Consider the following 13,059-nt stretch of genomic DNA (forward strand, 5'->3'; position numbering starts at 1 on the left):
TTTTTTGAAGTTTTTTTATTGGGTTTGTTTTAAAAATCAATGATAATTTTGTAATTTAAAAGAAGTTAAAAGCTTTTTGTATTATATTGTAAATGGACTTTGGGTATGTATTTTAAATCCATTTTATATATGGACTTTTTATAATTTGAGCTCTTATATTAGGTATAATAGTGATTTTTTTTTTAAAAAAAATTTAGAAAAATTAACATGGAGGTATGCCCTAATTTAAATTACTTTTAGTTAGAACATGTCTTATGAGCCATTTTGTGTTGTATTGTTCATGCAGTTAAAATGTAATGGGATCTTTAAACAATTTTTTAGTAACTTTATCAATAATTGTTTTATGGTGTATTGTTATCATGCTGTTATTATTATTATTATTTTTAATTTTTCTTTCAATGAGATCAACCGTTTACACGAGGGCATCTTTTGGTGGGTAGGATAAATGCATATGATATATCATTCCACCATAATCCTATCATGTGCATTTTAGTAGGTTAATTTATCTTTAAAAAAAAATATACATAATTAAATTATTCCAACCCTTTGAACTTCAAATTCAATACCCACTAATCGAGACACGAATTAGGGACGCTAGCACCAACGAAGGCTTACTTATCATTTTAAATCCAATGTAATCAAATGCAATCTAATCATACCTATAATCGAATCAAATTATAGTCACCAAACATGGTATAGAATGGGCGGGAGAAATAAAGCACACTATTGAGAATGAATTATTATAATTTTATACATAAAATGGATTATCTTTTGTATACCACTATATTTCAGTATTACTGGACACATTAAGCATTTGTTATAGCAGTTTGATCAACTTTATATTTATCATATTGATAGAGAAATCAATATGGTTGCCGACTCTTTATTTAAGAAGGGACAACTGCATGATGATACTTACTTGTATCTGGTTTAACAATTTTCATATTGATATTAGTTTTCGTGTTGAGTTTGATTTATATGGTTGTCAGATCCTTTGCAGATCTTCTATGTAATATTTTAAAATTTTATATTATAACTCAATTATGGGTAAATTTATCCACAAAGGGGGAAACTAAATTACCGACTTATTTGAAATTCAACGGTGGGAGATCTTTCACCATCACAATCGAAGGGTCCTAAGAAGTTATGCGCTAATCTAACTTGCAACTGTCGCTGTCGTATCCTGACTCTTGTCCTCGTCGGGTTCTACGTTGTTCTAGTGTGCGCGAATCACTAGCGATAAATTGAGTAAACGTTGAAATGAAATGACCAAATAACCCCTCCGCAATATGCATTTTGCGAGTTGCTCCATGTCCTCGAATTCGATCTGAAAAAGAAAGAAAGATAAAAGTCCGAGCTAGCTGGAGAGCGAATACAGAGAAAGAAAGAGACAGAGAGATTGGATCTCCAAATTCGAGTGGAAAATGGCGGCATTTATCAAACTCGAGGATTCCCCAATGTTTCAGAAGCAGGTGATAAATATTTACATATTCAGATTTCGTGTTTTGAGAAAAGTTTCAACCCCTAAAATTATATGAATTTGGAGATGAAATCATCGCACTACTCTCACTGTAAATAGCTCCGTTCTCTCGGATTTTATGTGCAATGCTTTTAATGTAGAAATAAATATTTTCAGCTGACAACGAGCTTTACTGGCTTGCAACGGAATTTTTGACTTTGAATTACTATGTCTATATTTACTTCAAGATTAAGCAACTTGTAGCATAAAACATGAAACAAGGCATGAATTCTTAAAATTTGTCATACCTGAGAGCAATAATGGTGGTGCGTGTAGTTTACTTTTTTCATTTATTTTGTGACCTTGTTCAATTTGATGACTAACTCTAGTAAAATATAAGAATACAAGTTAAATTTTGTAGTGTGTTATCTTTAGAACAGATATATTCTCTAGAACAGACTTGTTGATGTTGTGGATGTCTCCCGTGTTCTTCAATGATATCAAAATGATCGGTTTGCCTTCTTCAACAGATATATTCTCTAGAACAGACAGCCGATGAGTTGAAAGATCGCTGCCAAAAATTATACAAAGGGTGTAAGAAGTTTATGTAAGTGTTTACGATGTTTCCCATCTATTTGTGTAGAACCTCAGGAGTTTATAATAGTTATTATTGAAAAAAACCTACTACCAAGAAGTAAACATCAAATAAATATCACATATGTAAAGAGTGTAGGAGTTTGGTTGAATAAGGGTGAATACCCCAATGTTAACAAAGACTCCGAAGTTTGCTTAGTGTTAAGTGGGCAACGCCTCGTTTAGTTGCAGAAAATCTTGCTTGTTAGAAAGGCTGCTTTTGGTCGGCATTAGAGTTGGTAGCATTTAGCAGAATCTTTGATGTCACTGCATTCTCAGTTATTGAACTGAAGTGAATTTCTTTCCTTTGTTTTATCCTTCAAGTTTTTTTGTGTGATTATCTATTGCATTTCAATATTTATAAACAAAGTCTCCACTCCTTAGCAGGATAGACGATAAGTGGCACCAGTAGATGTTCTTTTTTTATTTCGATCCCTATTAAAGTCTTATCTTTAACAATTAAACTTAAAATCATTGGCAGAGGCAAGTTTTGATTCTTGTCTTTGTTTTTCTCACAGGGGGCTCTTGGAGAAGCATGTAATGGAGACACCACTTTTGCAGATTCTTTGGAAGCATTTGGTGGTGGACTGGATGATCCTGTTAGCGTATCCATAGGAGGTTGTTGGGATTCATAATTGTATTCTGCTTTACGTACTTATTTTTCCAGAAAAATGTGTAGAAATCATAAAGGTGCATAGGATGAAATGACAATAATGATTTATAATTTTTCAATTTAGTGTTTTTAAATACAAAATGGTTTTAATGGTAGTCAATGCTGTATTTAGTCTAATTTTATTCTGTGAAAGAGAAAAGAGAAATTTTAGTATCATAAGCTGTAATTGTGGTGTAATTTTAGTAAAACACAGAAGGGAAAGAGAACTTCTCATGTACTAAATTTAAAACAAGAAAAGATCTTCAGTTCAACTAGATTACCTTCTTTTTCGAGTTGCTAGTTGATTATTGCTTTCAATTTTTGTCCTTTAGTTTTTTTCTGAGTTGACAGTTAAGTTCCAAACTATATATATATATGTATATAGTTTAACTTGCTTTTTATGTGATATTTTCTTGCAGGTCCAGTGATGTCCAAATTCGTTACTGCATTTCAAGAGCTTGCTACTTATAAAGAGCTTCTTCGCTCCCAAGTGAGTCATTAGGTAGCCAATCAATGGAATAATCTTTCTTAATATGTTACATGGTGAAAGTGAGGCATGCTTTCTATGTGTTTTGTAATGGTCACTCAAAATGGCGGCACATGGTTTGGTGAGGTTGATGTACATATGGGGTTCAACCATTCCCAGACAAACCAAATAGAAAATATAGATTTAAGAGTAACATTATATGGAAATCTCTTTTTATTTTTATTATTCTCTTTTCTAAATATTTGGTGGGAAAATTATGGATTACAGGTAGAGCACGTGTTGGTTGATCGGTTGATGAACTTTATGACAGATGATATGCAAGATGCAAAGGTAATTCTTTGTTCCTTTTTTAGCTTCTACGATAATTACGCTAATGGAAATTGGTGCAGGCATTGTGGTAGTAAGATAGATGACTAAGCCTAAATTGTGATAAAGTTCTCAAAACTTTTGCTTTCTTTTTCTTACAAGATTTTCTCTTAATTTTGCAGGAGTCCCGACGTCGTTTTGACAAAGCTATACATGGTTATGATCAGGTATTGTAGATCTCCATGAAAATTTTCTACTTGTGTGAATATATGATACGGGGCAATGATATTAATTCGATTTATACTTTCTTCTATTATAGCTCTGGTCCCTAAGAAGGGAAGCTTCTAGTTGCTTGGTTCTACCTAAATGCCGTTGGGTCTGGGTTTTAAAGATTGGGATCTGTGTGGAAATCATTAAAAAAAAAAATTTTGTATGGATGATGAGCCAATAAATTATACACATTGGGGTTTGAAACTGTCCATGTATGCACATTTACTTCCGCGTCTTATATTTTCTGTTCGTATTTTTTGTCCAGTTTTCCACTTCGTCTCACGTTTAAATATCAGGCACTTGAGTTGATATCTAATGAAGTTGCATAAAATTTTGTTTTACTCAATGTCAGGCACGGGAAAAGTTTGTGTCCTTAAAGAAGAATACACGGGGAGACATTGTAGCAGAACTAGAGGAGGTGTGTGCCTGTTACTTTAGTAATTTCTTGTCTAGACAGTAGACACCCTCTTATCGGAAAAATTGAGGAGCTCACCAACCTTTATTCATGACAGGATCTACAAAATTCAAAATCAACATTCGAGAAGAGCCGCTTTAACCTAGTATGTCTTTCTATGTTTGCAGATCTCTTTTGCATGTGTCATGCATTTTTTCCTTAAATCTTTCTGCTTGTAATGACCTTTCTCTGTGATTTTAAGGACTGCAGGTAAACTCACTAATGAATATTGAATCAAAAAAGAAGTACGAGTTTTTGGAATCTATTAGTGCAATCATGGATGCTCATCTGAGATACTTTAAGCTGGTCTGTTTGTGCAATCGTTAGATTTTATCTTCTTTACATGTGAATGTATGTCATTTTGACAGCTGAGAAGAATAATTTTTTTGTAATGGTTAGGGATACGAGTTATTCAGCCAAATGGAACCATATATTCACCAGGTATGAATGTAATTCACTTTTCATTTGATAGTTATGGATTAATTAAAGGTGGGAGTTATTAATAATAAGAGAGGTGAAGTTTATCCTGCCTGTAAGCTGAATTACCATGCATTGGGTTCAGCTAAAAAATTATCAGTTAAGTTAAACTTTGTAGAGATTTTTCCACCTACCAAACTAGTTGACCGACCCTCCTTGTTTGGGATGCTGGATTCCATGAGTTTCTAAGAAACCCCTTTCCTCCATTCCAAGGAATGGGTATGGGATGCCTAGAATTCAATTCTGTCAAACAAATATCTCCTGAGCGATGGATATCATTTACCATTGTGCCCTGTGGAGTTTTGAACCTCGATCTTTGTGATTACAGTCAGTGCATCCTCATGCCAACAACCCAAATGCTAGTAAAACTTGTTAGCCTAACTCCTTGACATTTGTTACATGAATACATTCATGCCAATGATGCATAGAACTCTCCCCCGACCCTGTTTTTCTTACTGTGTTTATTGGAGAAATATAGATTACCATCACATAGAGTTTGACTAGATCTTCTTCTCTCACAATATATTTAGGTATTGAATAATTATAGTTTAACAAGGTTTGATCTAATTTTTGGCAATTGGAAGTTTCATGTTAAAGTTGCACTCTATGTTTGAGTCAACCCATTGAACCTGACCTCATTTGATGATCTCATGTCACCCGTACATTCATGCCATGGGCAGAACCTTTTTATGGTTGCCATCTTTGACAATTATGTTTATTTAGTGTTTAGGGAGAGATAGTTTCAATTGATAATGAACTTCTTTTCCTGAAATCAGGTGTTGACATATGCACAACAATCTAAAGAACAGTCCACCATTGAGCAAGAGAAACTTCACAAAAGGATTCAGGAATTTAGAACACAAGCCGAGCTGGACAGTGTACGAGCTTCCAGTAATATTGAGCCATCTGCAGCGGTTGATGGCAATCGTGCTTTTGGTTTGGCTTCTTACAAAAATATAGACGCAATCATGCAGTCCAGTGCAAATGGGAAGGTAATAGAATTGGTTGACGAATTTTTGCATGATTGCACCTTTTACTTCAATTTTTGCGATATGTAATGTTAGAATGTGTCTTCAATTTTTACTTCTGAGAATCTCCTATTATTTGTATTGTTGGAATTCAAGTTTTAATACGATTATATGTCACTTTATTGGCAGTATAGTTTTACTTCAAAGAAGAATAATCACATAATTCTTAATTTTGTTTCATATTTTAGGTCCAGACGATCAAGCAAGGATATCTATTGAAACGATCTTCAAGTTTAAGGGGAGATTGGAAGAGGAGGTTTTTCGTACTGAACAATCAAGGGTCTTTATTTTATTACAGAATTAAGGGTACCAAACCCATGGTGTGTTACCATTTTTTTTTACTATAGTAAACCTTACTTTAATTAGAAAGAAAAAAGAAAGATGCAAGAAAAGACATACAAGAAATTCATGTATGCTTAACATATACAAACCAGAGAATTACAAGAAAAATATTACAATTGGTTTAGTTCAGAGCTGCCCAATAATTATGCTAAAGAGAAAATCTGTAGAATGCTTTGACAAATGAAGCCCATAAAGACACCAATAATCTACTTCTATCCCATAGAAAACCGACTTCCTCCACCATATCTTCAAAGATTCTGTTCTTTCTTTATTTCTTTTTTCCTTTTCTCGGAATCCCTTTCTCCTTACTATTCCATAAACTGAATAATATATTATAACTAAACACAAAAAGAATAGAAAGCATGCTGGATATTATCCTCGGAAACCATCAGGCATTTATACAGTTTTCTCTGCTTATTTTTATCTGTAAGTTTTGGATTCTGTATCTTTGAATGATCTTTAAATAACTATATCATATATGTCATATTCCAGTGATAATGTTAGTTTTTGTTGCATGGACTCCTGATTTTTCTTTTTTCTTGCATCCGTTACCATCATAGGGCTCTCAATCACATCACTTCACGCGTTCACCTGAACATCACAGTGGTGTGTTTGGTAGATTTCGTTCAAGACATAGGGGACCGTCACTTAATGAGAACATTCTGGGCTGCCGTACTGTTGATCTGTGCACCTCAACAATTAAGATGGATGCAGAGGATACAGATCTTCGACTTTGCTTCAGAATAATATCCCCACTGAAAACTTACACATTGCAGGTAATTAGTTGATTGGCTGTTGGTTATTTCATTATGGTGCCGTATTGTAGACCTAAAAATTGTATGCATGGCTTTACCTCATCTCAACTCTCAACATGACCATAATACCAACTACTTGAGGTAAGCTGCCAATAATTTGAAGGCACAAGACCTTGAAATCCTGAAACCAAGTTTATAATCCAAGAGCTCTAGTACTCCTATTTTGCTGTTGAAAGAAAGGTTATTTTGTTGCATTATCATTTCATCGGGCCACCGAGACAGTTCTGGAAACACAATGGTCGAAAGAGATAACTCTGCTAAGAAAAACACGAGAAAAAGCTACTAGGCTCATGTATAGCTTTTGGAAATAATAAGTGGATATGTGATAGCATTTTCTCTTTATCTCATTCGGATGCCACATTTGTAAATGTGAGAATGTAGTTGAAGTTAACCGCAAAACTAGTTTAATGCTGATAAAAACAACTGTCACTGTCTACCCCTTGCAGCCAGATAGGGTACTTTTTGCCTCAAGTCAATGATACTGAATAATCCCCTCCCTCCTCCCCACCCCCCAAGAAAAACCCAATTAAGAAGGCTGACTGAGTTTCAGGTTTGGTAGGGTCAAGAGGGTATGGACGCTAACAAGCATGCTCTGCCAAAGCACACCTTGCTTTGTCTGACTCCTAAAAGTTAAGATGAAGCAGATGAGTTGTCACTGCAACTGGAAATGTGCACTAATGATAAATTGGAATGTTATTGCTCCAATGAATACTCATACCATCATCAAATCTTTACTTAAAACTGGTACTTATTTGGTCATTAGCCCCTTCCCATGGAGAGAAACTTGTGGTGCAAGAGTTCCTCCACGGTTAGCTTTCTATACTTGAACAGGAAGAAGATCTTGATAATGGACATTTTGATGAAAGGGGCTGTGTTTTTGTTAATTCGTGCAATTCATGTAAGCACACAGGAGAGTCTCCTATAAAAGAGGATAACTGGCAACATAGTGAAATCTTAAAAAACAAGCGAAAACAGGAGGATGATTTAGGCTAAAGATAATTGGCAACATAATGAAATCTTAGCAAACTATTACCTTTCATCGCTTGCACCCTTGCATTTTTTTCATTCCAACTGAATCAATAGCTGCATAATTGAAATATCTGGGACAGCATTCTGACAGGCAACATTTTCCATTCTGTTTTGGTCAGGCTGAAAATGATGCAGATAGGATGGATTGGATAAACAAAATAACAGGAGCTATTCAATCTCTTTTGAATTCTCAGCTTCTTGAACAGGTCCCTCCCTCGAAAGCTTTGTGACTTTTCCGTATAACTAAAAATCAAGGTTTGCATGCAAGTATTGCGACTAACAAAGTTTCGTTGTATCTTATGCAGCCACATCCTAGAAACATGAATCTCAAGAGTAGTAAATCTGGTCTTGGCACATATGGTGTTCATCCACTAAATAGCAATGAAAGTAGAGAAGATACCATAAAATTCAACAGAATAGATTCTGTTTCTAGTATTCTCAGGGAAATCCCTGGAAATGATCTTTGTGCAGAGTGCAGTGCTCCTGAGCCTGATTGGGCATCTCTTAATCTTGGCATACTGGTGTGCATCGAATGTTCTGGTGTTCACCGGAATCTCGGAGTACATATTTCAAAGGTGCGCAAAGAAATGAAAAGTTGAGAACTGATTGTGTTTTGCCCTAGGGTAGATGTCTGCCAGCTTCCAGTTTATTAATAAGTTTTATTTTGTATCATTGTCCTCTTGGCCTACCCTTCTATACGATTAATAATTTGGATTGTCTTTGTTATTTGCGAAAAGTTAGGGAAGTTAAAGCATTTAGAGTTGTGTTGGTCAAATCCTATTATTATGAATTTCTCTATACCAATTATTTTGAATTCTCGTTTAAGTTCCCCCATTAAAAGATGACTTGTACTAATAACTGCAGGTGAGATCTCTAACATTAGATGTCAAGGTTTGGGAACCTACAATTGTGGACTTATTTCGTAACTTGGGTAATGCTTATTGTAACTCTGTATGGGAACGAATGCTTCTACTTGAGAATGAAAGGTAAGAATTTCAATTGTATTTGCAATATGGCCAGTGTTATCACATCACAGAATTTATTTATATTCTGAAAGAAAGAAAAATTTATTGTTGATTTCCACATTGAAGTTTGTATGTGGAAGCTTAAAAGAAATGTAATCGAGGATGTTTTTTATGGGTTTCAGTTTCTTTTAATTCCACACCAGAAACTTGAATGTTAAGTGTAAGATGTTGAAACCCAATTATGAAGAATGTTAAGTTCATAACTATCAACAAATTCTCTAGTACAGTAATGGAATATGGAGTAGCTAGGTGCTTCACGGCATATATTTTTTTCTTCTATACAGTATGGATATATGGAGTAGCATGGTGTTTGGAATTTTTATGAATGGATACTTTTGTCCACAAAAAAGCATGCATGACCTTTCAAGTACTTTTAGCCTACAATTAAAAATAATAATTCACAAAAGACAGCTTCCTTTAATCCCTTCCTAACTGTTGGATTTATCTAAGTAATGTGCTTTGTGGTATTTGAAGTTATGTATATCGCTGTGTAATTTATGTTGGGTGTAAATATTTTGCAGAGCGAATGGCTCAAAGGCCACTAGGGCTTCAATTTTAAAGCCAGGCCCTGAAGATGCAATTCAGCATAAGGAAATATACATTCAAGCAAAGGTAATCCATGAAGTTCCTTTCCTCAATTTTATAATAGGAACATGCATATAAAATATGGAAAGAAAGAAAAAAAAACATGTGGAAAAATGCATATAGCTCGAAAGTTGCATTAAGTTTTCTTGAAAATATTTTTGGTTACTATAACTGGAAAAATAAAGGACGGTGAATCTTAAGAACCAACTTTATCCAAAAGTTTCATATGATCCGAAACAGGGACAACTGTGTATGCTAGTTTGGTAGGCACTAATATAGAAGTTTTTGTCCTTACGGTATCTTTTTCATTTGTATGTGTCTTTGTATTTTACTGTTTGAACACATATTCGTATCATCTTCCAATTTCCGTTGCATTCTGCATTCTGCATTCATCTCCCTATTACCTTCCAATTTCCCTATTGTTGTGTGTTAATCGTGACATTTTTCTCATGTAATTAAGAGCAAGGCTGTAATTTTTAATGTTAACAATAATTATCTTCTGCGCAAAAGCAGTATGTAGAGAAAGTGATGGTTGTTAGAGAAGCTGTATCGGGCATGCCTCTTCTTGCAGCAAGCATATGGCAGGCAGTGAAGACTTGTAATTTACAAGAAGTCTATCGTCTTATTGTGATGTCAGATGTGAACATCATTGACACCACCTTTGATAACGTGGTGGGTGTTGATTTATATCACCATGCTGATGCACAAGACTTGGAGTCAGATTTTCACACAATGGAGATGAAACAGCACGATCCAGCAGCATGCGAGAGAATCAAGGATGCCAATGAGCCAGGGAACTGTCTTCAAGGTTGTTCATTACTGCATCTGGCTTGTGACTCTGGCAATCCAATGATGATTGAATTGTTGCTGCAATTTGGTGCCAACATAAATTTGCGTGATTTCCATGGAAGGACTCCTTTGCACCGCTGTATCTCCAGTGGGAACAACTCGTTGGCAAAGTTTCTACTTAGGAGGTAATGTATCTATTGGTATTGAAAACTGTGTTTCATATGAAATTTTTTGATCCTTTCTTCATTCTTAGAATAAATCAGAAAACTTTTTGTCTGCTTGATAAATAAGATGACTGTAACAGTTAATTTGAACTAACTGATATCGTCTCATCTCAGTACTATTATGTTGATATGAGCAGCCCCTTCCATTTGCCTGATCATTTTAACTTTTGAATGTTCAAATTCCTTTCGATTGGCTATTAAACAAGTGAACTTTTGAAGTAACTGATATCATCTTGGGTCAGTGTTGTTAATAATGCCATGCCATGTACTAACATACTAGTTATGCAGAGGCGCACGCCCATCAATTCAAGATGGAGGAGGGCAAAGTGCACTGGAGAGAGCGATGGAGATGGGGGCGATTACAGATGAGGAGTTGTTTATAAAACTTTCTGAATCTGAGTGAAACAGAGAATGCCATCTCATGTGGTTTCTGGCTTCCATCTCACTTAATGCTAATGCCGGAAAATCCATTTTGACTCGACTGACTCTTATCATGAATAAAGCCTAATTCCTGTGTAAGAATAGAAGTCCTTCCCAGCTTCCTATCTGTTAACTTGTGTAGCTGGTTTTCACAAATCTTCTCTTTCATTTTCATCATTTGAGTAATGTATTCTATTTTATGAGAATTCTGAAGGCCAAAATACGATTAGATGCAATTTTTACATAATGCACTCTTAACTTTTTTAGTTATGAATTTCACTGGGATTCATATCAAAAAATAATACCCGCACATACGTGTTACTATGTAACTGTCGAACTACCCAATTTTATGAATACAATACTACATATTAAAAAATAATGCACGCACTCTCTCGTCTTCTTCAACAAAAATTTCTCCAAACGCATGCTGTAACTTCAAAATTGGATCACTATTACAAATGCAACTGTTAAATTGCAACTGCAGGATCTTTAGTTGACCGCTTCACAAACTATTTGAATCCGGTTCTATTGTTGATCGTAACCCGCCACGAATCATCATTTGGGCGTAAAATTCAGCATGCTCCTGACAACCAAAACAAAGTACTGCTATCAATACCCTTTTTCTTTTGTGCTTTGTAAGATTGCTGTTAACAAATTTAGAGCAAATTACACGAAAGAACACGGTGTAGCAAAAAAGTGGAACTAGTTTTCAATCTTATGATCTCTTTCCCAACCCTCCTATTATATACTCGTCGTAGCTACCAACCCAGACAGCATTGTCTATCAGTCAAGCTAAGTGCTATTAGGTTTCCCCATGTAATGTGAAACTGAAAACATCCATTTTTGTTTTTCATTTCTAGGTAGGGGCCAAGAAGCCAAGAAACCCAAAAGAAACTAACAATGAAGATGCAAGAATTAAAAGAAACTTGACCAAAGAGTTGTATTTATGCAAAGCTATGCTACAAAAGATACACTAGAGAATTTACCTTTACTGTAACGATAACGACAGCAACCCCGTTTTCCCTTGATTTAAGAAATAGTCCTCTTGCATCATCAGGTGTAACAGATGGAACAACTTGGGGCACGACCTTCGCAACTACAAAAGAACACAAAAATTATCCAAGTTAGTTACCAAAATTACATCCTTCCTTTGTCCTCCTGATGATAGCAGCACCTCCTTCCTTCATGAATAAGGCTCGAGAGTGCCATCAAAAATTCAATCCCCAAACCAAGGAGTACATTAAGTCTTGCAGTAAAAAAAGTCAGGTAGAGTTGTATATATCAATGTCATGTACATGTAGGAAAAGGAAATTACCTAATTTCTCAGTGTGGCGAACATCATCAACCAGCAAAACTCTGTAACTATCTCCACTCCCAATACCTCTCTTGTCCTTGAGTCGTCCAATATCTCCTCCTGTAATTACAACGTTAAACAAAGGCAGAAGAAACTCACTATAGTGCAGTGTGCAGTACTGCATTGCGGTTGGGTTTTCTAATATGTTTTTCTCCCCCTTTTCATAACAAATCTCAACTATTGAATACAAAACAAAAATCCCAGATGAGAAAACCAAGACAGTTGAAGGATAAATGATAAAGTAGGTACCTTGTTCAAGCTGGGTAGCAGGGTCAAACTGGGATTGGTCAAACTTTGGGCGCTCCAAGACCCCAGCACCACCCTTGGAAGACCCAAACCTGGCCTTCACAGCCATGCCATTGCCACCTCTCCATCTTTCTTGGCCTTCCTTGACACCCAGAATCCTAGAACAACTACGGCTTGGAGACGGAGGAGGAGGGAAACCAACAATCTTGGTCAGGGAAAAGGACGACGTAGTAGTTGTTCCTCCTGTAAACAGCCATGTTCATTTCTGCTAGCCTGGTAGTAGCTTGAGTTGAGGGGATAACAAGAACACACAAAGAGAGAAAGAAAGGAAGGAAGTAGGAGATGGCAAAGTTTGTTTCTCAATTCTCGGGAAGAGTTTTTATATGGGTCTTAATTTTTTCACTGGATAATATAGGGCCTGTAAAAATTATTGCAAATGAGCGATTGGTATTCAATTGCATCCG

The 13,059-nt window shown here is 35.5% G+C and overlaps 2 protein-coding genes across 3 annotated transcripts; one reads left to right on the top strand and one right to left on the bottom strand.

Annotated features, from left to right (window-relative positions):
• The first annotated feature begins 1,276 nt into the window (after nucleotides 1–1,276).
• Nucleotides 1,277–11,242, top strand: LOC103321045 (ADP-ribosylation factor GTPase-activating protein AGD2-like). 2 transcript variants are annotated; one of them, XM_089044310.1, is made up of 19 exons: nucleotides 1,277–1,472; nucleotides 1,990–2,066; nucleotides 2,610–2,710; nucleotides 3,164–3,234; nucleotides 3,499–3,561; nucleotides 3,720–3,764; nucleotides 4,160–4,225; nucleotides 4,320–4,367; nucleotides 4,472–4,567; nucleotides 4,661–4,702; nucleotides 5,515–5,730; nucleotides 5,955–6,086; nucleotides 6,669–6,884; nucleotides 8,072–8,158; nucleotides 8,258–8,527; nucleotides 8,817–8,938; nucleotides 9,499–9,589; nucleotides 10,076–10,536; nucleotides 10,864–11,242. In XM_089044310.1, the coding sequence occupies exons 1-19, from the start codon at nucleotides 1,425–1,427 to the stop codon at nucleotides 10,976–10,978; spliced, it is 2,367 nt and encodes a 788-aa protein (XP_088900436.1). In that variant the 5' UTR covers nucleotides 1,277–1,424; the 3' UTR covers nucleotides 10,979–11,242. The 2 variants fall into 2 exon arrangements, with proteins under 2 accessions (XP_088900436.1, XP_088900437.1); XM_089044311.1 differs by lacking the exons at nucleotides 4,472–4,567; nucleotides 4,661–4,702.
• A 44-nt stretch (nucleotides 11,243–11,286) lies between these two features.
• On the bottom strand, nucleotides 11,287–13,030 carry LOC103321044 (ATP-dependent Clp protease adapter protein CLPS2, chloroplastic-like). The gene is made up of 4 exons (XM_008222792.3): nucleotides 12,599–13,030; nucleotides 12,311–12,409; nucleotides 11,982–12,091; nucleotides 11,287–11,578 (listed from the first exon to the last, which is right to left on the bottom strand). The coding sequence occupies exons 1-4, from the start codon at nucleotides 12,702–12,704 to the stop codon at nucleotides 11,498–11,500; spliced, it is 396 nt and encodes a 131-aa protein (XP_008221014.2). The 5' UTR covers nucleotides 12,705–13,030; the 3' UTR covers nucleotides 11,287–11,497.
• Between the last annotated feature and the right edge of the window lie 29 nt (nucleotides 13,031–13,059).

This window comes from Prunus mume, linkage group LG2 (genome assembly GCF_029339155.1).
Source record: "Prunus mume cultivar Tortuosa linkage group LG2, ASM2933915v1, whole genome shotgun sequence".
Taxonomy (NCBI): Eukaryota; Viridiplantae; Streptophyta; class Magnoliopsida; order Rosales; family Rosaceae; genus Prunus; species Prunus mume.